The 23,338-nt window shown below is 44.4% G+C and overlaps 1 protein-coding gene across 6 annotated transcripts in view; it reads right to left on the bottom strand.

Moving 5' to 3' along the window:
• ABTB3 (ankyrin repeat and BTB domain containing 3) overlaps positions 1-23,338 on the bottom strand; it is a 182,612-nt gene that overhangs the window by 20,356 nt on the left and 138,918 nt on the right. For all 6 annotated transcript variants that reach the window (XM_050913513.1, XM_050913528.1, XM_050913520.1 and 3 more), the window contains 7 exons: positions 17,405-17,570; positions 13,890-13,979; positions 10,629-10,730; positions 9,419-9,512; positions 9,174-9,309; positions 7,274-7,494; positions 5,643-5,821 (listed from right to left, as the gene is read on the bottom strand). In XM_050913513.1, coding sequence (XP_050769470.1) covers positions 5,643-5,821; positions 7,274-7,494; positions 9,174-9,309; positions 9,419-9,512; positions 10,629-10,730; positions 13,890-13,979; positions 17,405-17,570 — 988 coding nt within the window. The remainder of the gene's footprint in view (positions 1-5,642; positions 5,822-7,273; positions 7,495-9,173; positions 9,310-9,418; positions 9,513-10,628; positions 10,731-13,889; positions 13,980-17,404; positions 17,571-23,338) is intronic.

Genomic DNA, 23,338 nt, shown 5'->3' with positions numbered 1-23,338 from the left:
AGCTGATGTTTGCTGATCACCGTGCCTGGACTTTGTAGAACAAATGCACGAGCTGAGTCTGTTGACATTCTATGAGGAACCTCTCCCGACATTTGTTTTAGAGGAATTAAATCCAGAAAGACCATAGCAATAAAGAAACAGGATGCCCATCTCAAGCTTCAGCTTCTGAACATTTTGCTGCAACAGAGCAGGTAGGTGTTTCAGCCTTTCCTGCTGCTTTGTGTTTGTTGGAGAGGTGAAATTTTTTTTTCAGTAGTTACTGCATCTGTGTCAGAGGCTACATGCTGCTATTTCTGCAAAGATATAATTAAAAAGAAAACCCAAACTTTACTTTCTAAGAGATTTTGGATCCCAAATGGCTGAGTTACTGCTGAAAGAGTACTTTAGTTTTTAAACTATACAGCCTAGGTTTCTCAAGATACTCACGTGCCTGAATCCTTTTGGAATTTTAAAAACTGGTTATTGTTTTAAATTGTTATTTGTTCTCAATAACTGTCAACACCAGACTGATGGTTGTTATTCAAAAAGCTCAGCCTTCCAAAAGAGCCTGTGCACTCCTGCAGGTTTCTTCAGCTGCCTATAGGTGCATTGGTAGAGGCTGGGAAACTCTGCAGGAATTTTGAATTCTGAGGAAACATCTTTGCAGAGTAGTTTCCTGCATCTTTCAACAAGCCTGGCTGCACAGTGTGATCAACACCTCGCTAATGAGCTAAATTTTAAAATAAATGACCTTGTCACTGACAGAAACTGATGGGAAGGATGAAGAGAAAGCTGCAGAACACAACTGAGGAATGGCGATGAAGGACCCCTCCCATGACTGATCAAGCTGATTTTGTCTGGGACAATACACTAGCAGGAATACTTGTAGTCCTAAGCCAGGTTTCCCTGGTGTGAAGCACCGCCAGTGTCAGGCAGAGCTTCAGACAACGCTTCAGCACATGCATGCAACACACAGGTGGACTAACACATGCACTTCAGCGATGCGTGCCCACAAAGGATCCAAAGTAATGGCAAATAGCAGCTCCTCGCCCATACTATGGGGGGAAGGGAGAAAGTTGTAAGAGAGATTATTTGGAATTAAAAGACTGCATTTTTTCCTCAAAAAACTAGGCCAAGGACAATCTGATGTAAATTGCTGTACACAGAAAAAGCAGTGGATGAAACTGGCTCATAACCTCGTACTACCAGCAACGGCGCTGGCTCGTCTGCATGGACGGAGCTGGGTGATTTTAATGACAATTCAAGCTCACGCTGAGCTCCAGAGTGGAAATCTAAAACCAACCTCCTCCAAAGGCCAGATGTGTTTAACTTCCAAGGTTGTGGTTTTGAGTCTCTGTCTCTTCAGGTTGTGAAAATGTCAAGATCAAACTGAAACAGCTCCAGGATTTTCGTAGACAGAGGACAAAGAAGCATCCCGCACGTTCAGCACGTTATCCTCAAGAGAACCTCCCTGCAAAAACAGAAGAGCTGACCTGCGAGCCCCACCTCAGGCACTACAAGCCCGCAGATCTGGGTGCAGCCTCCATGCAGCTCTTTTAAAAGTCTCTGTTTCGGGGGGCTCAATCTCCGAGCTGTGGCCAGCCCTCAAGCACATCCACTCCTCAGGCAAATATGGTCCTCTGACATGGGGCAGGAGGGCAATCCAGCTCAGAGCCAAGCTCAGGCAAAGCAAACATCAGCCTCGTCTGGAGGCAAAGGAGAGCTTCCAGTGAGGAGTTTGGGGGTTTCCCCAGGTGACAAAGAGCACAACACAGAATCCGACAAGCAGAAATTCGGCTGCATCTTCCTATCCTTCTTCTGTAACAAGATCTCCAGTGTCATCTTAGCTTTGAGGGACTCAACTCTGCTCTACGCAGCAGCTAAAGTTTAGCTCAGGGCTACTCGCTCCCAGAAGTGTCTCTCCGGCTTTTGTCTCACGCAGCCCTGTCCAAACCACTTCTAGCAGGCAACGTTTGTGTGCTTGTCTGCCACAGAGATTCAATCCATGCCGAAAGGGCAGTGCTTTTCCTCCCCATCTGGTGGCCCAAATCCACCACTATGTCATTGACATTTTTAGTGTCAGAGCTTTCCCAGTTTGAGTTTTGCTTGCTCTTAGGAAAGTGCTTTAAACTGAGCTCTCCATGTCCTTTCCACTGATGCTGCTTTCTCCAGAGTACCTCATCTCTGGTCTTCAGTTCGGTAATGACCCAAGCTCACTGCATGACAGCAGGAACCACGGGGGGAGCGAGTGCAGAGCGATTCTCTGCCTGTTTTCGCAGCTCTGCCTCACCAGCATGGAAATACTGCCACTTCTCCGCTCTCCATCCAATTCTTAATGGTGCAGCTGATAAAGACATTTAAAGGCATGAAAGGAAATGGAAGCGCTCCGTCCCACTGGAAGCCACCAGGAGCTGGGTATCGAACCTTCATTTGTGCTTTTGGAAGTCTTCCTCCAGGGCTTTAGTGCAGCAGTGAACAACCGATGTACAATCTACTCACTGTTCTTCCCTGCTTATTTCACAGCTTGAAGAGAGTTAATCAGACTAGGGACTTCAGCTCAGCAGTTTTACCTGATTTGCCAATTTTTGTTGCTGTTCTGTGTTCCAGCATTAGGACTTCTAAAAACTTTATTTTTATTTCTGTTTCTATTGTCAGCGTCCCAGCACATAAATGGGAGCGGAGTGCCACCCTGCAGGACACCAGCATCAGTGCTGCCTGGTGGCAGAGCTCCCACATAAACCCTCACATCTGGACCCTCTAGGAACAGGCATTTAAAAAAAAAAATCTGTAAGACAAAAGGGATTCCTTATATCTGACGGTGTTCTTGTAGGTATTGGTTTTTTTTTTTTTAATCTTTTCATGTTTGTAGTATCTGCTTTTTTGCATGGCCTGGGAACCTGCAAGAACATTTTGTCCAACAGTGGAAAGCAGAAGGTGGGGGCAGAAGGTGTGCTTCCTAATTTGAGACCTGCCCTATGTTTCTATGCAATTATTGGAGAGTCTCTCTGGACAAATTACTCAAATTACAAATTGCTGTCCGGTTTATCCAGGTTGTCACAGCTTCTGAGGCTGAGACTGTCACTCTACAAGGCGCTGAAAATCTGCCTGTTTAATTACCTCAGTTTCCCTGTTCGTAAAGGGAGGATAAGATCTTCTTCCATGTCTCAACTCATTAATATTTGTAAATTGTTCTGAGATTATGGGATAGCTGGAACTATTTATAGGAATGCAAAATGCCATTTCTATTAGGTGCAAGTTGCCATGCAATTAAAATATATGAGCACCACAATATGCAGCAAATGGGACATCTTGTTTTACATCAGCCAAGAAATGCTAAGTGGCTCTGTGCTTCCTAGTTGCTTATTTTATACTTTTTGCCCTGAAAAACTCATTAAGGAAATGTGCTGGGCCAGACTGTGATGTTTAGCAAGAGTCATAATCTCTCTCAAAGTTCCCAGCCCACAGGGAAAAGGATGTCCGCGTGGGCAAATCAAGCTCCTCTCCCTACAGCTCTACAAAATGCAGAGCTTTACAATTTGCTGTCGAAAGAGAGGGATGTGAACCACAGTTACGGCCCTTCTGCACCTCTTAAAGGAGATTTCCATTCTGTGGGCATACATAAAGAACACTCTCTGCTCTCAGCCCTTCCAGAGAAGGGGAACAGAAGATCCTTTGAATCTCAGCTTTCCTCAGCTGCCTTCTACAGAGTGACCAGGGAGAACTTTTATTGGCTCATTCTCCTACAAATGAATTTATTTTGATTCCTTCCAAAGGGTTGCATAGAGTCTGTCCTCATTTCTGTCTGGGAGAGCTTTGTGAAAGGCTGTTTGGACAAGACTGCCGCAATAATTTATGCCATTTGCAGACAATTTATAAACCCTTACAGTGTCCCAGAATGATTCATTATTTTTCTAAGAATATGAAGCACTGTATGTATGTGTGTTTGTGAATATGCACGCTCATGAAGAGTGAAGACAGGCAGCTCCCCTAGGCCCAGAGGCAGGAATAAAGATCAGCACAGATTTCTTCTTTGTCATGTAGGGGGTTTTGTGATACTTCAGTTGTTTCACCCCTCCACATTTTAGATTTTAAGTGAACCCAAAGCAGAAGGTAGCAGTCTTATTTGTTTCCAGGTTTCCTACAATAGACTCTTGGAAGACCCAGTCTAACATGTCCCAAAGGTATAATCCTATGTAAATAACTTACTCTAACAACGATCGTTGGCCTTGGCTTCAGCCATCCAGGAGAAGAGCAATTAAAGCCATCCCTCATCCTAGATTACAAGGCCTAAACTTAATCTCCATTAAGTTTTCAATACGATTAGTTTTATATCAGCTTTCAAACCAAACAGCATCTTGCTGGTAGTTTCTGGATGAACATACATTACCCAAAGCGAGTTCAGAAAAAGGAATCTACAAATCCTAGGATTTGGAATGATTTCCTAAAAGCTATCTCAAATATTCTCCATAAATACCCATCCAATACAAACTAATCCCAAAGGGAAGGCTCGTGGGAGCAAAAATCAGAACAATTGCTGGAACAAGCATTCAGGGTTTGCTCCGGACTCTAGTCAAAGCCCTCTTTTGCAGCAGGATACAAGAAATAAATCCATGTAGGCTTTCACTAGCTATACTAAGTGTGGAACCTTTTCGTATTGAGTGCCTATACCAGAACCTCTCCTCTTTTCACATTATTTAAGCTATTGCTGCAGGTGCTAAAAATTATTTGCTCCTTGCTGTTACACGTAGAGTTGGGTGAGAAACGTTACTTACTTCCCAGTTAAACAATTAGAAGACCATATCAACATGTATTGCGGTGCATGAGAAAAAGAACAGCAATCAAATCCTTTTGATGCTTTTCATCACTAAAATGATTTTCTGGTAATAGTAAAGTTGACTGGGCATTCCTTGGGAGCAACTGACTGTCAGGGGGACCAGTAGAGAAGAGACTGTCAGTTATAACAAGTTTTAAAAGGAAGTATCCATCCTTCACTAGGTAAGACATTTACCTCTCCTTGCCTGCCCCATGATCATCCCCTTTGCTATTATACTTGCATACCCAGTGGTACCTCTCTCAAAAGGTTTTGTTAGTCTGATTTGTCTGGCTAAGAAAATGTCAGCTGAAAGAATAAATCTGAGGAGGCTGCAAGTACAAACACTCACACAGAAGATTTAAAAAAGTTATCCTGTTCTGTGCTTGTCTCCCCACAAGTTTAAGAGTCCAAATCCCACATGAAGGGAAGAGAAAGTTATGTGAGAGGTTAAAGAAATCCAAAGCAAATATGAATATTAGCTTTGTTGTATGGTCCTATAAAACAAGGTGGGTAAAGTTACTCTTTGGGTTGGTTTGGTTATCAACATCTCTTGCCATACTGCAGTGACCCTTTTGACTTCAGTTTCCCCACTATGCATCAGCTTCTGTTGTCTCTCCAGCTTATTGTTAGCATCAGTATTAAGCTGTTCTAGCAGAAGATGTGATTGGCTTGTGTGTTTTTAACCCATACTTCCACAGTGAAAAAAACCTGAGATAAGCAATACAAACAATAATAATCCTATACAGTCTAAACAAGCTTTGGGACAGCTGTATGAAAACAGTATCACAAGCTTTGTGTCTTAGGGGATGGGAATGAGGCTGATTTCTTTAAAATGCATAATTTATCCTACCTTGCTGGCTTTCAGTATCTCAAACATCAGAGGCAACCCTTGTGTGATGAGCTCCTCTGTGTACTCTTCTTCCTGAATGGACTTAAATTCCTTTAGCAAGCACTGGATGAGGGGTCGTCTGTGCTGCTGGAAGGACGTGCGCAAGGACTCCAGCCACGTGTGCAGCGTCCAGGGAACACCTACGGACAGAGGACAGAGCTCATTCCCAGCTTCAGAGAAGGATGTGCCCTCCTGCTTTTTTACCTTTACTTATGTTAAGATTTTAAGCAAAAGCTGCCAAATAACCCTAGAAATCAAATTCCTATTTATCCCCGATTGAGAAGGCTGGTGGTTATCAGGACATCCCAGACCTGATGCACAGAGGCTTTCCTCCAAATGCTAAGAGAAGACTGTGGTCTCTCTGCTCATCTAGCCTTTAGCTTCTCTGCTGAGACTGCCAATTTGTGGTAATTGCTGTGGTGCTCTGTGATGCAAAAGCCTTTTGGAAACTAGATTTACACTAGCTCATTTGTTTCAATGTGGCCCTGGGGAGCCATTAAATGGTAAAGAACCCTATTTTGGTCACTACCCACCTGGATTCAAACTGGTGGTCTTCAGATTAAAACTTTCTTTAAGCGCTACCCCATGTCCTCTCCTGATCATTACTATTTTCCCTAAACAGCACTGGGCGAGTTAAGCAGATCAGCCTTTTCAAGCAGTTTGTCGTGGCAGAACCACTCTCCAGGAACTTAAAGGGAAGTGCTCCCATGCACTGAGCGAGAAAGCACATGGAGCTAATGCACCTCTGCAGGCGTTAGGCTGGATGTGACCTAGTTTCTGCTCTTGCAGAATGGAGTGGGAGGAAACACAAGCCTGGCGTTTGGCTACAAAAGGTTTTTCCTTCCATTTCAGCAAATGTCCAGCGCCTGGAAAGCAGCCCCGTCGCTCTCTTCTCATTCATCGCCAGGTCTTTGCCTGCTCAGCCCACCCGGTGAGCCACCGCTCAGACCGCCGCACACCCTGACCCACGCCACATGTCTCCAGTGCCAGAGCACGGCAGCAGGCAGAGGCATGGCTGGCACTCGGGTCTTTCTCTCTGAACGCAGATCAATGGGGATGGTAAATACACAGTCCAGACCGATTCCCCTCCGCGCTACCCAACCACCCTCCCTATGGGCAGAAGCAACTTCCCAGCAGGCTGGTATGATGTTCAAGCCCCACACTGGCAGAGTTGGCAGACCAAGAAGCCAGTTCCCTGCTCCTGCCCTCAGAGGCTCAAAAACCTCGGAAAATAAAGATGTTTTAATGGTGGACTGCTTTACGGGAGAGTGCAAAAGAGGAGCTGTTGGAGGTGGCCCATGGCAGCCGAACACTGCCCCAGAGCCCTACCTAACAGTCTGCCACGCAGCAGTGAAGATGGCTGCTGGTGGAAACCACTCCGTCCTGCAGAAAAGTGCCAGTGGCCCCTGAACGGGGTGTGCTGTGGAGCTCAAATGGTCCGGGAACCTGCCAGATCCCCCGTCACCTTCTGCTTCCACAAGAGCTGAGGAAGGTGCAACTGTGGTCATTTTAAGCAACAGCCCGTCAAGCGAGATGCGTTTCTTAAAGCGGTCCCTCCCCGGAGGGAGAGGGGAGAGGGTGTCGGGACTGACCTATGCTCCGTATGTCAATGGTCACATCCACGTAGCCGTGCTCAGCGCTGTGGTACATGGCCTCCTTCAGGGCTTTCAGCTTGGCCTTGCTGTTGCGGCTGGCACAGAGCGGAGCTGCCGCTGAGTCGGGCAAGTCCGTCCCCTCAGCCAGGATCTCCTCCAGCGACAGAATATCGCTCTTCTCCTTCTCCGGCTGAGCAAGCAGCTTACGAAAGACGTTCCTGTCAATCACAGCACGACAGAGAGAGGGAGAGGGAAAGAGAGGGCAGGAAAGCAGAGTCAGCGGCTTGGCTTTCTTTGTGTCCGGGATACTTGCTGCAATGTGGCAAGTTAGGACACCTATCCAGGAAATTACTCCAATTAATGGTGGGACCAGCTGAGAGCAGTCCTGAGGCAAGTACCGCTCCTGCTAGCCCTGAGGCAAGTAGTGCTCCTGCTAGCCCACCTGCACTGCCTGGGCCACATCTGCAAGATGCTGCTGTCGTGACAGGAACTGTACAATGTTGCACAAGTAGCGGCATCTCGTGGGAACAGAGACCCCTGAGCTAAACTTGACTCAAGACTTCTTCCCACAATCAGGGAAGGCTGAGGTGCCTCTGGACAAGCTCTCAGGACTTTCATGGAGGCCACTTGAGAAGGGAGCTGCCTGGAGCTACCGAAAGCACCACCACTCGATTAACACTCAAAGCAGTCTGGGAAAGCTGGAGCAGCTAGACATTCAACGAGGACAGTCAGGGCAGGTTCGAGCACATCTGGGACTGCAAAGCCACTGATTCGCTTGGGCCATCAAATAGCAAAGCCCAAACTCAGAGACTTGGTGCCGTCAGGTTCATACCAGTGTAACCTCATCGATCTCAACAGAGTCACTATTGGTTTTGCAGCTGTGAGAAGAGAAACCAGGCTGGCCCCCATCCCACCTCCCTCATACTCCGATATCCTCTCTGCACCTGCTCAGACCCCGGCCTGGGGTGGCAGCAGGGCATGGTGTGTCCCAAACAAATTTGCAGCAGAGCGGGAAGGAGGAGGGAGTGTGCATGAGCGGTGTACAGGTAGGAACATAAGAGCCAGGGCCTGCAACACACACAGCCAGGAGCCAAGCCGAGGAGAGCCCCAGGTCCTCCTCGGGCACACGGCACTCATGCCAGCTGGCAGCAAGGCCAGAGCAGTGAACGTGAGACTCCGATAAGCAAACTGTCCTCTCTGTCCCAGGGATCCCTCGCAGGATCCAGATGGGCATCGTTGTGCAAACCTGCCCTGACATGCCGTTTGCATGTTGTTAGACTGGCAGCTTGTCTCTAAGCAAACAGACGGTAGGTACTGTCTCTAACCTGTATCTATGTTCCTCTGGATGGCTACAATCAGAAAAGTAGGAACGTGAAGATCATAATACTAATCCATCACACTGCAGTCAACTCCTGAGCGTTGCAATATCATGCATGCCAGGTGCTCATTTCATTACTTTTTTTTTAAATTTGCAGCATACATACAACATTAAGACACACAGGACTTTACAGTAAACACAGATGCAGAAACTCTATTCAACGAAAATTAAGGCTGCAGCAGTACAGACACAATTTGCTCAAACTTGAGAAATAAGTCAAGAAATTCAGAAGGAATGTCTTTGGCATTCCTTTCTGCCGTCACATCAGCTGCCATTTAACAACCATTGCACTGCAACACACCACGAGGAGTCCCCTTCCTTTTTTTTAAAATCAGATATCAAAAAGCAGCTTGTACCACCAACTGGTTAAATTCACATGCTAGCAAAAAGCCGTACATCTCTGCTCAGCTGGTGGCACATTCAATTGTTCATGCAGAACTTTCACCCATCTGCTCAAACCAGACACCCAGGCAAAAAATAAGCACTTGAAGGATGCCACTAGACTTGTTCCCACTCTACCTGTGTCCATGTGCGGCAGCCTGACTGAAAGAGTTCATATCACCTTGTGGAGTCATGGAAATGCCGTTCCTGTACATTGTTCCTATCATGGGGTCAGCTCCTCGCTCCAACAGCAAACTGACCAGTTCAAAATTTCCTGCAAGTCAAGAGATGCATTTTTACTTCTTCTAAAATCCAGTATTTGCTCACCTAAACCACAGATCCCAACTGAAGAATTTATTACAGTGGGAAGAGAAAGTCCTTACCAGCAGCTGCTGCCAACTGTAAAGGAGTTTCAGAGTAATTTTCCTCTCCATGCTCCAAGGAACCTTCTACCTTTGCTCCAGCATCCAGCAACAGCTAGAAAGAAAATTCACGATTTAGAGCAACGGGGAGTATCAAAGCCTTCAGAGTTCATGAACAGTGACGGATGAGAGTCTAATGCTTCTTGTTAGCTGCAAACCAGGTACGATGGAGACAAGTGACATGCAAATTCTGTCCATTGTTTCACAGAGGCAAACTGATTCCTTTTTTCGCTCATTTTACACTGCCAGACACCAGGAGCACTAGTGCCCAACTTCAGAGCCAAAAAAGTGTAACCCAGTGTTTCTGAATGGGAAATGGGGTAAGATCAGTGTTAGGAAGTAATGCATTGAAGATGGAAGTACTGAAAATTAGCCCGACAAGCATCCTTCCTTCATGGTCTTCTAGAAGCCCAGCACCATCCTAAAATGGATCAGATTTCAATTGCCTCCATCTTTTATATAAAGACATGGCCAAAAGAAAGGCAATTCTTAAGAACCAATTGCAGCAATGAGTCCAAAAGCTGTGATCTCCATCGGGGACGCTTCCACGTAAATAACAACAACGCTGAAAACAAAAATGGCCAAGGAGGGCAGGATGGAGCCTGTGCTCCAGCCCCCTCTTGGCCATTTCTGGCTTGAGGCCTTCACAGTTTTGGTGCTTCATTACGTGTGCCATAGACACAGCTGTTTTGAAGAATAAACCTTCTCAACTTTTGAGATGCCAAAGCACAGAACCAGCATATCCCACGCGACACCTCGATGGGGTAAGGAGAGCGAGTGCTTCTCCCCCTCTGGAGCAGCACAAGGGCTGTTGTCCACCTCTCCCCACCAAGGCAGCAGTTTTGTGTTTGCTAGAATATTATAGTGTAAGAAAGTGTAATGAATGAATAAACAAACATATAAAACAAGTGGTCAGGAAGGAGCACAAGGAGTTGTCAGACTTTCTTTGGTGCAACTTTGCTTTAAAATTGTCCTATTTAAACCTCATATTGGTTAAGGTTTGAACACTGTATTCGCTATATAATACGTCTATTATATATCAGTACACTCTAGAAGAAGCAGAAGTAACCAATATGAGTATGACAAGAGGATACTGGTTTGAGATGGATGTAATTAGAACTGAAGAGGAGAAACAAAAGAATGAGATGCAGGTAGGGAAATACAATAATACCTGAACTACAGGAATATGTCCATGCAACACAGCAAATGTCAGAGCTGTCCAATGGCGGGTCTCAGGGTGGACGGATGGGTATTTATGAGCAGTACTGACAACCTACAAACAAATTAAAGTTATTTTTTTAAAGAGCTGTACGTAATAAAATTCAACCTGCCTGAAAGCCAGGCATGTGAGGGAGTAAGCGAAATAGAAAACCTGGGAAAGGTGCTTTATAAAATGATTGGCTTCATTTTTTTCCTGCAAAAATTTTCTCAATATTAAAACTGTTCATGCTGATTTGACAGCGTGAATAGAGTTCATACCAAATGAAGTCTTTTTACCAACTACTGTAGCTCCATCTAAACCACTGGCCACCAGATACTTTTGCACAAGGTCAAAACATCCACAGCTGGTTACAGCAGCACACACTGGGGAAGCAGGGACTGATCAGGACGCTTACAGCTAAGGACCGCTCCCACTGACTTCTCCAGACCGTGTATCAACAGCCCCAGGTCTTGGGATCGCTCCAGGCCCAAAGAAATGCTTTCCACATAAATCAGTATGACTTTTGTCACTGCCGTCATGAAAGACACATCACAAGCCCTACCCTAGGGTTCACAGGCATGCTATCAGGCTCCTCCTCTCCCACCAGAGGAAAAAAGACAGCTGAGAAGTGACAGGGCAGAGTGGCACTTCAGAAATGTTTTAAGAAAACTCCTTTTTACTGCCTTCTCCTGTCTGAGTTGAGTTAAAAGAGCAGGGTGGTGACAGTTAAAAGAGATGCAAACTATATCCTTAGAAACCAAAATGGTATTTTTGACATTGCTCCTTCCATTTTCTACACCTTAGTGCCTGATGCCTCTAATGTAGACATTGGGGAAGATGAATAACCACTCTTTGCTTCAGTTTCCCTGTCTTAAAGATGGGGGTATTAATATTGATGAGGTTCACAGCGATGGTAAAATCTAATGAACATTTGCAATCCAAGACTGCACACTCAGATGGAGTGTGACACTAAAATTCAAAATCTTATTATTGATCTTCAGAGGAGGACTAAAATCAGAGTAAAAGATGCACCATCTCTCTGTCTCATCAGTCAGCTATGCTTTCACTACCTTGTCTGAAGTACTTTTATCCATGTAGGGGAGCAGGGCCGGTTATTAAATACTCGGTTGCATTAGCAGCTCGCATTTCCAAGCGCCACATGCGGCGTTTTGCTAGAAGCACACGACCAGGCCCTCAGTCCCAAGGACAGGGATAAGGGCAAAATCTGAAGAGCCCATGCAGATCCCGCAGCTTGCCAGAAAAATGGATCTGCACCAGCACCTGGCTGTTATCACCCAGATTTGCCAGAGAGCTCAAAGTGCAAAAGAAGCGTGCTGGCCTCTGAGCAAAGGCACAGGGTTTCTTTGGGTCTGGGTTTGCTCAGAAGGAAGAGGGTTGAGCAGCTCGAGCCTTGGGGTTTAGGCTGGGGAGCAAGAGCAGCGGAGGATGAGGATGGGCAGGATCATGGTTCAGTGAACACATCCAGCTCCTCCTCAAGCACGGATTCCCACCACTGTTTGGGGCAGCCCATGGCAAGCGGCAAAGAAAATGAAGTCATTTTAACTCCTTTGCTCCTTTTTTTTGGTTAGAGTTCTTTCCAGTCAACATGGTGTTTGCAAAAGACCTGTGGTTGACCGGGCTTTTAAGGCCTCAGTTGAGATTTGCTGAGCAGCTACAGGTCCCACTGACTCCAGAGTGAATTGCAGCTTCTCAGCACATCTGGAAATGAGTCCATTTTCGCTAAAGATGGGCAATCAAAAAGGGAGGCACCCAGCATTTGAGGCTACTTTTGGAAACATATATATATAACTGATGTGCAAAGTGAAAGGGGGAAAATGATGCAGGCACCTGACAGAGTATTTATTTTTGTTCATGGTTGATTTGCCTTTTTTTTGCTGTAATTGCCCAATTTGCACAGTTGGTTGTGGTGTGCACAAATCATCTTATAATTGCACACCATAATTATTCACAGTTCTTGTCCCAAAGTGTTTTCATTTGATTTTAGAGCAAACACTCTACAGAAATGAATCAAGGAGGTTCACATTCCTCACTGGAGCTGTTCGCTCAGATGTCAGCAGTTTCAGGAAGACAAAACTGTTTAAATTTGGATTTGATTCAAGTCTGGAAGATTACTGGAGCAATTGGGAGGACTGCTCCTAATGAAAACTCATCCTAGGAATCAAATAATGCCATCTCACCTCTGAGCCACAGGCAGGGTTAAAGGAAAGATCAGTCTCCATGCCCATCCAGTCTTTGGTGTGCCTATCAAGAGTGCTAACAAGGGTTCAAGTATTCAATTCTGGCCAGCTCTTGAGGGTGGTGTGCTTGAATCTGGGGAACTGAAATCATCAGCTGATTTCACATAAGCCACCAAACAGCAATCAGATAGTAACGACTATCAGTCTCTTACAGGTGACATCCATTTCTACTTTTAAATTAGATTTTTTAGAAGTGCAAAACGTCTGGCTGAAAGCAGTGACTACAATTTATCAGCTCGCTCAAGTCCAAACAGAACAGATGGAACACAGATAAGTGAAGCAGACAGCTTAATTTACTCATGACCTCAACAAATTGAAACTGGAATCATTAACAAATAATTCTTTCACGGATTTTCTAACGGCTCTTTAAAAATGTACATACCTGCATTGCACAGAGTTGGACCACAATCTGTTTGGTGGACAGATTGCGTAAGTTTGTGATGTGCATTCATCAGAGACACATATTCTGGAAGCTTCAAGCTCCTCATCCAACAGGTTTTAGCCCAAGGCACTTTGTAAAACAAAACAGTGGAACCCACATTGCACTTGCGTGCTGGGGTTGCTTAGCTGGAACATCCCAATGCATAGAAATGCTCGAGCTTTGGCAGGTTATCAGACAGGTATTTCTTTTACCCTCTACATTTTAACTCAGCTGAGATTCAGAAAGTCCTTCCAATATCATTAGAGCTGTGCTCCGTGCTAGTGCTAATGCCTGTATTCATTTGCAGTGTGCAAACACAACTAAATCAATATTACCTGTGGGGTAAGTCCGATGACTTGAACCCTTCTGTGCAGTGAATCCCAATGTTAACCTAATGTAGTTTGATTTCACTATTCAAGTGGTACCGTCCAGGATAACACAAATTTATTTTCTTTTTAATTCTTGGGTTTTTCCCTCCGCTACAGTTTCAGGGGGTAGTTTAAGATGTAAACAAATAACGGAACAAAGATACAACCAACAAAAAGTCCTCACCTCAGCATTCAGATCTGCTCCAGCATCTAGCAGCATCTGCACCATAGCCTCATCACCCCTGACACAAGCATACATCAGTGGAGTCATGCCCTAGTCATTTTTTGGAGTTAAAAAACAAAGGAATTGACAAATTTAACACAGAACTCTCTTTGATTTTTTTAAACAATTATTTAAGTATATATCATCAAGACTAACAGTATGTATTTAACGAAAGCCATTACCTCTGTTACAGACATGCCCCTCTGACTAGCAAAAGCCAACCATTTTTGTAAAATCTCCATTTTTGTTGTCACTTGTGTTGACTATTTTTTTTTCATGTTATCCTCGGCATCCTCAGCATGGTGAGTGAAACTAGGCTTGTCAGCCTCACCTCCATCTTCATATACTAAACTCAGCATCTTTGTCTTTGGGGCCTCAGCAGAGAAATGTTTTTATCAAAGCAACCGTATTTCCACCGGTATTTTAAAAAGACAGTAATTCTATTCAGTTTTCTATGATGACAGTTTCAGAAAATCTAACTTTTTAATTACTGAAAGAGTCTTTAAAAACATCATAAGCTCCTCTTAAGATAGGTTAGATTCGGGCACAGCTTTTTCAATGCGGATACTGTAAGGGGCTGGAAATGTAAAGGCTTTGTATAGCACTCCCTAGCAAACAAGGACTTAATTTTAAATGAAATGCCAGACAGTATTGTTGCAAGTTGCTGGCTCTAGGAAAACATGGCCCTGTTCGGGGGAAAAACAGATTAAGTGACCCTTCGCTACAGAACCACCACAATGCAATTTGTATTAATCTGAAATACCTGCTGCGGCTGATCACCATTTCCCTTAAGATAAGTATTACTGTGGCTTTGGTAATGAGTCCAGATGAAACCATGAAAAAATCGTTAAATCTGCCGTAAATTATAACAGAAAAAGCTGCTTATTAAATACAGTAGGGGGTGTTGATCAACAGCCACCAGTTGTTTTGCAGTAAATCTACCGCAGCACGCAGCTACCTCTGATGCATGTTTACAGCCTACCTCGAGGTCCCCTGGTAAATTTGCTGTCAGACGATAGCCCATTTGCTGTTTAATCTGAGTGCTGTCGTGAAGTGAAGTTATTTTCAGAGAAACTGGAGGTGCCCAGCATGGCCAGACACAGAGCCATGACACCGCTCTTCCTAGCAAGAGCCCAGCACCACTATTTTTGCTGAATTACCCCATTTTTACTGTTTGCATGCAGGGCTAAAGGTCGTGGGTGCTTATGTATGGAAGGGCTGCTCTTGTAGAGAAAACATAAATTAAGGTTTGTCCCTGCAAGGTACTTAGATCTCCCCTGAAACACATTGAGCATTTCACAGGATCAAATCTGCAGCGTACTTACGGAGATACAGAGTAAGGGAATAGGCATTTGGGGCCTCATGCCATTATTAAGAAAAAACAAGTTCACCCCAGGCAAGGAGAGTTCTTCAGTGACTTGAAGTTACTTGCAAAGAGAATTTGAAACTACTTCAGCTACAGTCCATGGCAAAACATCTCCTTTGGCAGTAAATAAACACTACAGGAACAAACAGGACCATGAGAATTACAAAAAACTGTGTTTGGGCCTTGAAACACGGGGACGAGATGGCAGCTTAAAATTAAATACATGTTCCTTCAACTATTTTTTCAATTTCTGTAAGTGGCGTCATTTGATAATTAAATCAAGTGTTTAGCACAAGGGCTCTAATCTTATCTGAAGAAAAGAATTTGAAAACCCGGTGCTGGGGCTCCCCCTTGCAAGATGCAGCATGTGGGCAGCTGTGGCGAAGAACCCTGCAGCAATGCCCGGAGCAAAGGGTCTGCCTGGGGACCACATGGGATGTTTTGGTCCTGCTGAAGCTGAAGAAGGACTTACCACTGACTAAAAGGGGCCCAGAATGTCATGCTGCAGTATCAGGGTTTTAAAGAGTTAATGAGGTTTCTAACCTCCCCTTCCCTTGCACTGCTGTCCCTGCTGCTTTTGCCTCTGCCAGTCCTCCCCAGGCTTGCTCTGCAGCTCAGCCTTGTGCTGCAGCATCGCTCAGCCCCACTCTCTTTGCACGTGGGAGGAATGGATTTTTAATGAGCCCATCATTAGTGTTCGACACACACACAGGAACATGGTAACAATGCGTACAATCAACACAAAGGACATTTGGCTTTTGGCAAAATAAAAAATTACTTTCTTTCTTTCGGCCGTGTATCACGTAGGGCTCTGTCCTGCAAGATGTGGGATCCTACAAGATGTGGGATGTTTGGTCCACTGAAGCATTTAAGCACAGGCTTAACTTTCACTCAAATAGGATGTAAGCATGTGTTCAGAGTTAAGTGTATGATTAGGTTCTCTGATGAATCAAGCCAGAGTGTTCACCGTGTTTCCTCCTTCCTCTGGACGACAGAGGAAATATGCTGTGAAAATTTTCCAGGTTCAGACTAACTTGAAATAATAATAATTTTAAAAAGTATAATGTATGAACCTTGGAATGAGCAGTCCGATACTATTCTTTTGGGGGGAGTACTGCCCTCTTCTAAAGCTTTTCTCAAATGAATCCACAATATTGACTCAGACTGAAGCTTCTGAACAGCAACGTAACTCACACTCCTGGAGCAGCTTTCATGTCAGAAGACCTAAACTCACTAACAGTCCATCTCCAGTACCAAGTGACCACCTCAGGGGTGGCAGCCACCTGCCTCCTGCCTCCTGCCAGAGAGGATGCCACAGCTCTGGGAACGTGCAGTGACACTTTCATCGGGGCACCAGAAAATTCAAGGGACTCTATTTCAAAAGGAAACAGTAGTATCCATGGCCATCGTTTCCCTCTGGGAAGGGGGAACCACCTCGTGAGCATTACAGTCCAACAGACTGCTGCCGGTAGGTAGCTGCAGAGGCAGATTTATCCCCGGACACAATGACCAGCCTCATGGAGGTGTAATTCCAGGGAAATCTAGGCTCCTCAATTGGTGGATGTTGGCCACAATGACCAACGGAGGGGTAACACTGCAGAGAGACTTTCACATCTGGAAGGTCAGTTCATACTAGGCTGAACTCAATTAAAGATTGCCAGCAATTAATTATTTCCTGCCAGGGGTTTGGTGGTGCATGTGAAATACGTTGCAGATCCCCGGGCAGTGTTCAGTGGAAGGATGTTCACCTCGCAAAGCCCTGCCCCACACCATTGTTCATGGCATTGAAGCAGTTTTAAGCATTCAGATCAACGCTAAGCTCTCTTGGGATCTTCTGGCTTCACTCGACTCAGTTCAGTGTTAAGAAGATTTCAGTGGATGCATTCACCCTCATGCTGAGTTACCTCAGTACCAACGAATCAATACAACTCGAAAAGATCAAACTTAACTTAGATGTTCACCTGGCAGTGCTTTAACTCAATGCAAAGTAATGCAGGGAAAGCATTAAGGTCCTGTCTATGTTTAGCTGAAAGCTGGGGCTCGTTTTCTGTGATAAGCAGACAAAATTCTGACATTTCACAGTTGCTTCTTTACGTTTCTATCTCGTTACCTGTTCACTCATGCTGTTAATCCCATCCGGCCCCAGCAAGGATATGGCTTGTTTAACCAGATCCGTTCGGCCACAGTTGAGCATCCGGAAACCCAGGTCCTGCTTGAACTTCGCTTCAGTGGCAACTGCATCCAGTTTCCGAGATGCACAAAAACAGTCGTCGATTCTGTGGACGTGAGAAATAAATTCCCTCAGAGGACAATCAGAAGACAGGCCTCGCTGTCACTAGGAAAATAATACTTTGCCCTGTCTTTGAAGGATGTAGGTCATGCACACTTTCATTCTCCTTTGACCTGCACGTTCAAGGGAAGTGCTGAATGGGAAATGCTAATGCAAGCTAATGGAGATTGCCCTTGGTCTATCTTTCATGGGACAAGTTATACATTTTATAAAAAATTGGGCAAAAAAAGCACAGCTTTCACTTGATTTTGTTCCCCTGTTTAAGCAATGCACAACACATTCTCACTGCAAGTTTTCTCTCTGCATGGTGAGGTTATCCGGTCCCCCTGATCTCTGAAAAGTTTCAGTGGCTTCAGTAAGCTTTGAACTTCCATCAAATAGATGTATAAACATTGACAATACAACAAAGAGAAAATAATGTCACTCCAAATGCCTTCAAGGATCTTACCAGCACAGCCCCAGTAACAGGGAAGCCTTTTTGGAGCAGAAAGTGCAAGTCACAGAATGCCAGACTGGCTGAGGTTGGAAGGGACCTCTGGAAGTCATCTGGTCCAAGCCCCCTGCTCAACCAGGGCCACCTGTAGATCAGGGCACCATGCGATCAGGGAGAAGGCAATCTTGCCAGGTAATCGTGACAAAACACCACAAATCCTTGCTGGCTGCGTCTAACAAATGAGATGTCATTCTTTTAAGGTCTTATTCAAAAGATCTCCCAACTGTAAACTGCTCAAGATATCCATTTCAAACGGAAGAAGGGCTAAGAGTTATTTAGCCAAGCTGTGAATCTACAGCTCCAGAGAGAGCCAGGCAATTCAAATCTGATGTTTATCCAACTTGGTTTCATCTTATTAAAAGACAGATTTGCTTTTCTTTCATGCTGAGGAGTGTCTGGGGCAGAGGGTGGAGTCCAAATCCACAGTGCTTTTGGTGTGAACTTGGATAAAGGACTGTTTGGAAAAACATCACTTTCATTCTCCAAAAATGCTAGGTCAGAAAACAAGGGGCTACTTGTGAATGAAAAACAAAACAAAGATCAAAAGTGAGAAAGTCAAACATACATCAAATATTTGTTTTCTATTTCACATGTAAAAAAATGCAGTAAACCAAAAGAAAAATATAAACAGCACATCATTATCATTTAAATTTCTTCTTCAAAGTGCTTTATCAGAGCTTTATAAAATATATAACACTGCTTAATATTTAACAGCAATATGCAACAAATACGCTGTTGATATAGAAGCAGTGGTATGTAGTAATAGCTACCGCTCTTCCTCTTTCAACAGAGGAAGGCAAGTGAGACAGAAAATACAAAGTATTTTGATCAAAGCTTCTGCAGGACGTAGTACTGAAACTGGCATCTGAGCTCAAGCTTGCTCTCTGCCGTGCTGGGTCATGACCAGTCTGGAAGACAACAGATATTTTGTTGATGTTCATTCTATGTGCTCAGTTCAGGTTTTGACTGCTAAAAAGTTGATGTCCTAAGAATACAAACAAGGTATGCGTGGGGTATCGTTACTCAGGGGAACAAGGATGATGCCTCATCACAACAGTAAGATGCAAGATTAATGCACAACACTGGGTCACAATAAATATACCATAACAGCAATAACAGATTCGGCACCAGTAATATGCCTACAACAGAGAGGAAGAAAGTAACACATAGCAAGGCTCAGTTTTCTGCAGTAGTTTCTGAGTGAGTTTAAGGAAAAAGCAAAACCAGCACAGATATGCAGGGCTGAGCTCAGTGACACCGAGATCCACGGGAGCAATTGCGGCTTAACGCGTTCACACCGTATGGCTCATTTCTGACACAAGAGCTACAGCAACATTTGGTACTTGTTACCCCCATAGCATGAGATGCTAGAGATCATCTGTGCCCTCCTTTAACGTATGGCAAAGATAAAGCATGCTCAGAAGTTAGGTGGTGGGGGTTTTGGTGCACGGAGAGAGAATCTGGACCTCCTAGCTGCAGCTGGCCATTTCCAGATGACTATGGGCTGAAAACGAGGTGGTTCCTCAGCAAAGTACAGCTATGGAAAGATCTAGACATCCTCTGAGGACTGCAGAGGTGTCTGCCACTATGAATCACTGCCTGTGTTAAGTCACTGCTTCATCATTTGTACTGAGGTATGTAACATACACTCTGAATAAAATGGGTCAAACTCAGTGCTGGCAGAAACAGGCAGAGCTTCACTGATGTCAGCCAAGCTCGGTGCATGCAAAATGATAGCTGATGATCTCCTCTTTAAAAAAAGCCAGATTTTGACCTGGGTTGCACACCCACACAAGGGAGGAAGGAGGAACAAGGACGTTATCTCACCTATCCTGTATGGGCTGCCCAGATCTCTACTCTGGCATGGGTTCAGAAATTACTTACTTCTCCATAAGTAACTCCTCCATGAGTTGGCTCTGGTCCCCTAAAAGCATGTCAGTTCACCTGCTTACTATAGCCAAGGAAGGGGACTCATTAATCACTGCGGCTATTGGGTATCCGCAAATTCGTACTCCTCAATCAGCTGCGGGGATAAGGGTCTTGGTCCAAGGGCTCCGGGATGCTACAGCTGTACAAACACTGCAACAATAACACAGATGCAGAGGAGTGCCTGGGCTGCATGGCTGCTAGGACACCAGCACTGACAAAATGTGATCTAGATCAAGTACCACAAAGCAAGAAACAACAACTTAGTACCGCTACCAGTGGCCCACTGCCTTTTAATACCCCAAAAAGGACCCATCGTGAGTGAGTTACAGTCCCGATTTATGGGACATAGCAAAGAAACTCTATGGCAAAATTTGACATAGATCATTGCTGGTGCCACCATTGTCATATGTTGACTAATAAAATGGATAGTGATCAAACTGGGGAGTTTAATAAAACAAGAGCATGACTCAAGGGAAAGGAACGGAGGATGTTTCAGAAAAGAAAGCGTAGCAATGTCTCAAAAAGCCAGAGAGATGAATGAGTTAAGGAAAAGCAGATTTAACATGTACAGATAAAAAGCAGTGAAGAGACAGATCAAAAATGATCAGGAACTACAAGTACAGAATAGGAGAACACAGCATCACTTTGAATGCTGGAGAAAGCCAACTGGGAAGACGGTACAGCAGACAGACCAAGCAGTCGCATTTCAAAATGAAAACAGAAAAATCACACCCACCCCCCCCCCCCAACTCCATCAAAAATCAACCCTAAGCCACCACAGCACTGTATTTGCTCCCAAGTCCTCTTTCATACCATTAAGTGCATTATGTTGATTCCAACAGGAGCAGAGAGTCTCTGCTCCATATTACACTGTATAAGGGGATGCTGCTCCATCACGGACACCATCCAGAACCACAAACATTAAAGGATGCAAGATAAAAAAGGAGGAAGGGAACAGGCACCCAGGCTTGACTCACTCAAGACTTCTTAACTTTGGACTGCAACAAATACACTGACAAGCTACGAAGAGGTGGGAAAGGGATGGGAAGAAGCTTGAAAAATAAGGTTGATGAGGAACGGTTAAGTCAGCTAAATATATAGGGTCACTTTTTAGAGTTGTGAAACTTTGTGCAACAAAGCAAGGGAAGACAGCGTAAGTGCAAACAGAGCTGGAAATCTCCCCAGCTGCATAGTCAGTTCACGGCCCTTTTGCCAAAAAGTCTTTGCCATCTTTCCATGCGCACAGGAGGCTGACACCGGCCCGACGGTGGGATGTCCCCTCCAAGGCCACTTTGGTTTGTTGTCAGATTCTGCCAGCTGCCAGCGCTCACACGGGTCGTCCTTTCCCCAAGACCTCACCCTGCAGAAAAGATGCTTTTTTTATCGAAGGGGCAGGGAAGGTTGACAGGAGGAGCAGAGACCACAGGGGGCCAGTGCTCTTCTCCCCCTCTTCTCCCTAGGGACAGTCTCAGGATGGCAGGACATCACCACCCTGGATGCTGGCTGGGTCAGGTGAACTTTGAGGTACCCCAGAGATGATACTGTGATAAAGGTAGGACTGACTAGCATCCTTTGAGGGCAATATCCTCTCTCAAAAGACTGAGCCCATTCTGGATTTCCCTATTTAGCAACCTGTGGGGCTGGGCAGGCTCCTTGGCACCACCACTGCTGTTCACATGCTCCCACTCCCAGAACTGAGAAGTAATATGCTTGAATTAATAACATACATTGATCATAGTCCTCGCGCTCAACAGCAAATCCACCCCTCTAATTCAAGGGTTCAATCACACAGCCTGTAAACTCCCTAACTGGTCCCTCCCTACCTTGAATCAAGCAAACAATTGCCTTTATAAGTAAAAGAAAAATTAGAAACAGGTGAAATCTTCTTGATTTTATATTTGTAGCAAAGCTGTGACCACATTTTTTAACTTACAATGCAATACAATTTTCTCCAAGTCCTCTTTTAATTCCTCACAGATATTGCTTCTACAGCAGTTATCTTCAAGATCATTACAGTGTTGCCACTGCACATAATTAACTTTACTGTGGCTTTATATGGGGAATACCATGGTAACATTAATTATTTGCAAATGGTCACTGTCAAATGCTGCATGGTGACCATGACACTCTATTGTACTCCAAAATACTCAAACCTCTGAAAGGAGTCAAAGATAATCTTCTTCATTTATAATGGGTCCTAGCAGTACAGCAAATTATTTTTATCTTTTCACAAACTCACATTACAAAAACATAATGCAGCACTTCTACAGCAACGGTTTAAATGCAAGGGTTTTTTTTTCATTTTCACTCAGACTGGCTAAGATAGAGTCTGTGCGGATCTTTAATAAGTTACTCATGGATTGAATACATTTGGGAAAATGGATGATTCAAAGGCAAAGTGTTTCCATCGTAACTAGTAGACGCAGCAGCTCTCTTATTAGATAGCTTTTTAATTATTTGTTCTTTGGGAGGGGATTATTACTATAGTCAGCAGTGGACAATTTAAAAAAAAAAAGCAATGCTCTGTAAATGTTACCAAAAAAGAAGCAGGAACATCTTAATCACGTTCTAAGCTATATGTGCCGGCATAGCATGCTAATAGTTGATTTAAAAGAAATGGAGTGCAGACTGTGATGAGCAGCAGGACGAACGTTCCCCTCCGCTGAAATGAACAGATCATCATCCTGATAGCCAAGCACTAAAACCTTGTTTGTCCACCCGGGACTTGATCGCCAGCCCTTTCAATTAAAAGAATGATAATCTATTCATTAAGTCCATCTTTTTAGCTCTGTGGAGTTTATTCAGTCTAAATATGAATGTCCTAAATATGAATGAGGTCTTGAGTCAGAAATTACAGTTCAGCTGGTTGTAAGTCTGGAAGGAGTTGTATTTTAGCCAGCAATATACATGCATTTGCAATGCTGAATTTCTTGGGGTCAGGGATCACAGTTTTCATCTGGGTATGCACAGCCCGTAGCACAAAAGGGTCCTGTTCCTTGCCTGGGGCTCTTCAGTGAGACTACAGACACAAACGGCAATAGCAGGAGCAGCAGACAATTTGATTTAAATTTGTGAGCACTCTTTTTTCCAATGTGGTGCTTTAAAAGGGACTATAAGGCTGATATTAATAGGACTGCAATATAAATACTACATTGAGACAATTATTTGCATTTTCAGTTTTGGAGAGAGGGAAACATAAGCACAGACATGTTGGTCAAAGTGATGAAGAGCACTACTTTTTAACACAGACTTAAAATATCTCCATTTACTTTAATCAGGAGCCAAATTAAGACAAGAAAATAAAAATACTCAGGATATTTATTAGCCAACCT

The sequence above is a fragment of the Gymnogyps californianus genome, chromosome 1, assembly GCF_018139145.2.
Source record: "Gymnogyps californianus isolate 813 chromosome 1, ASM1813914v2, whole genome shotgun sequence".
Taxonomy (NCBI): domain Eukaryota; kingdom Metazoa; phylum Chordata; class Aves; order Accipitriformes; family Cathartidae; genus Gymnogyps; species Gymnogyps californianus.
The sequence above is the reverse complement of the archived record's forward strand: the minus strand, read 5'-3'. Positions and strand labels throughout refer to the sequence as shown.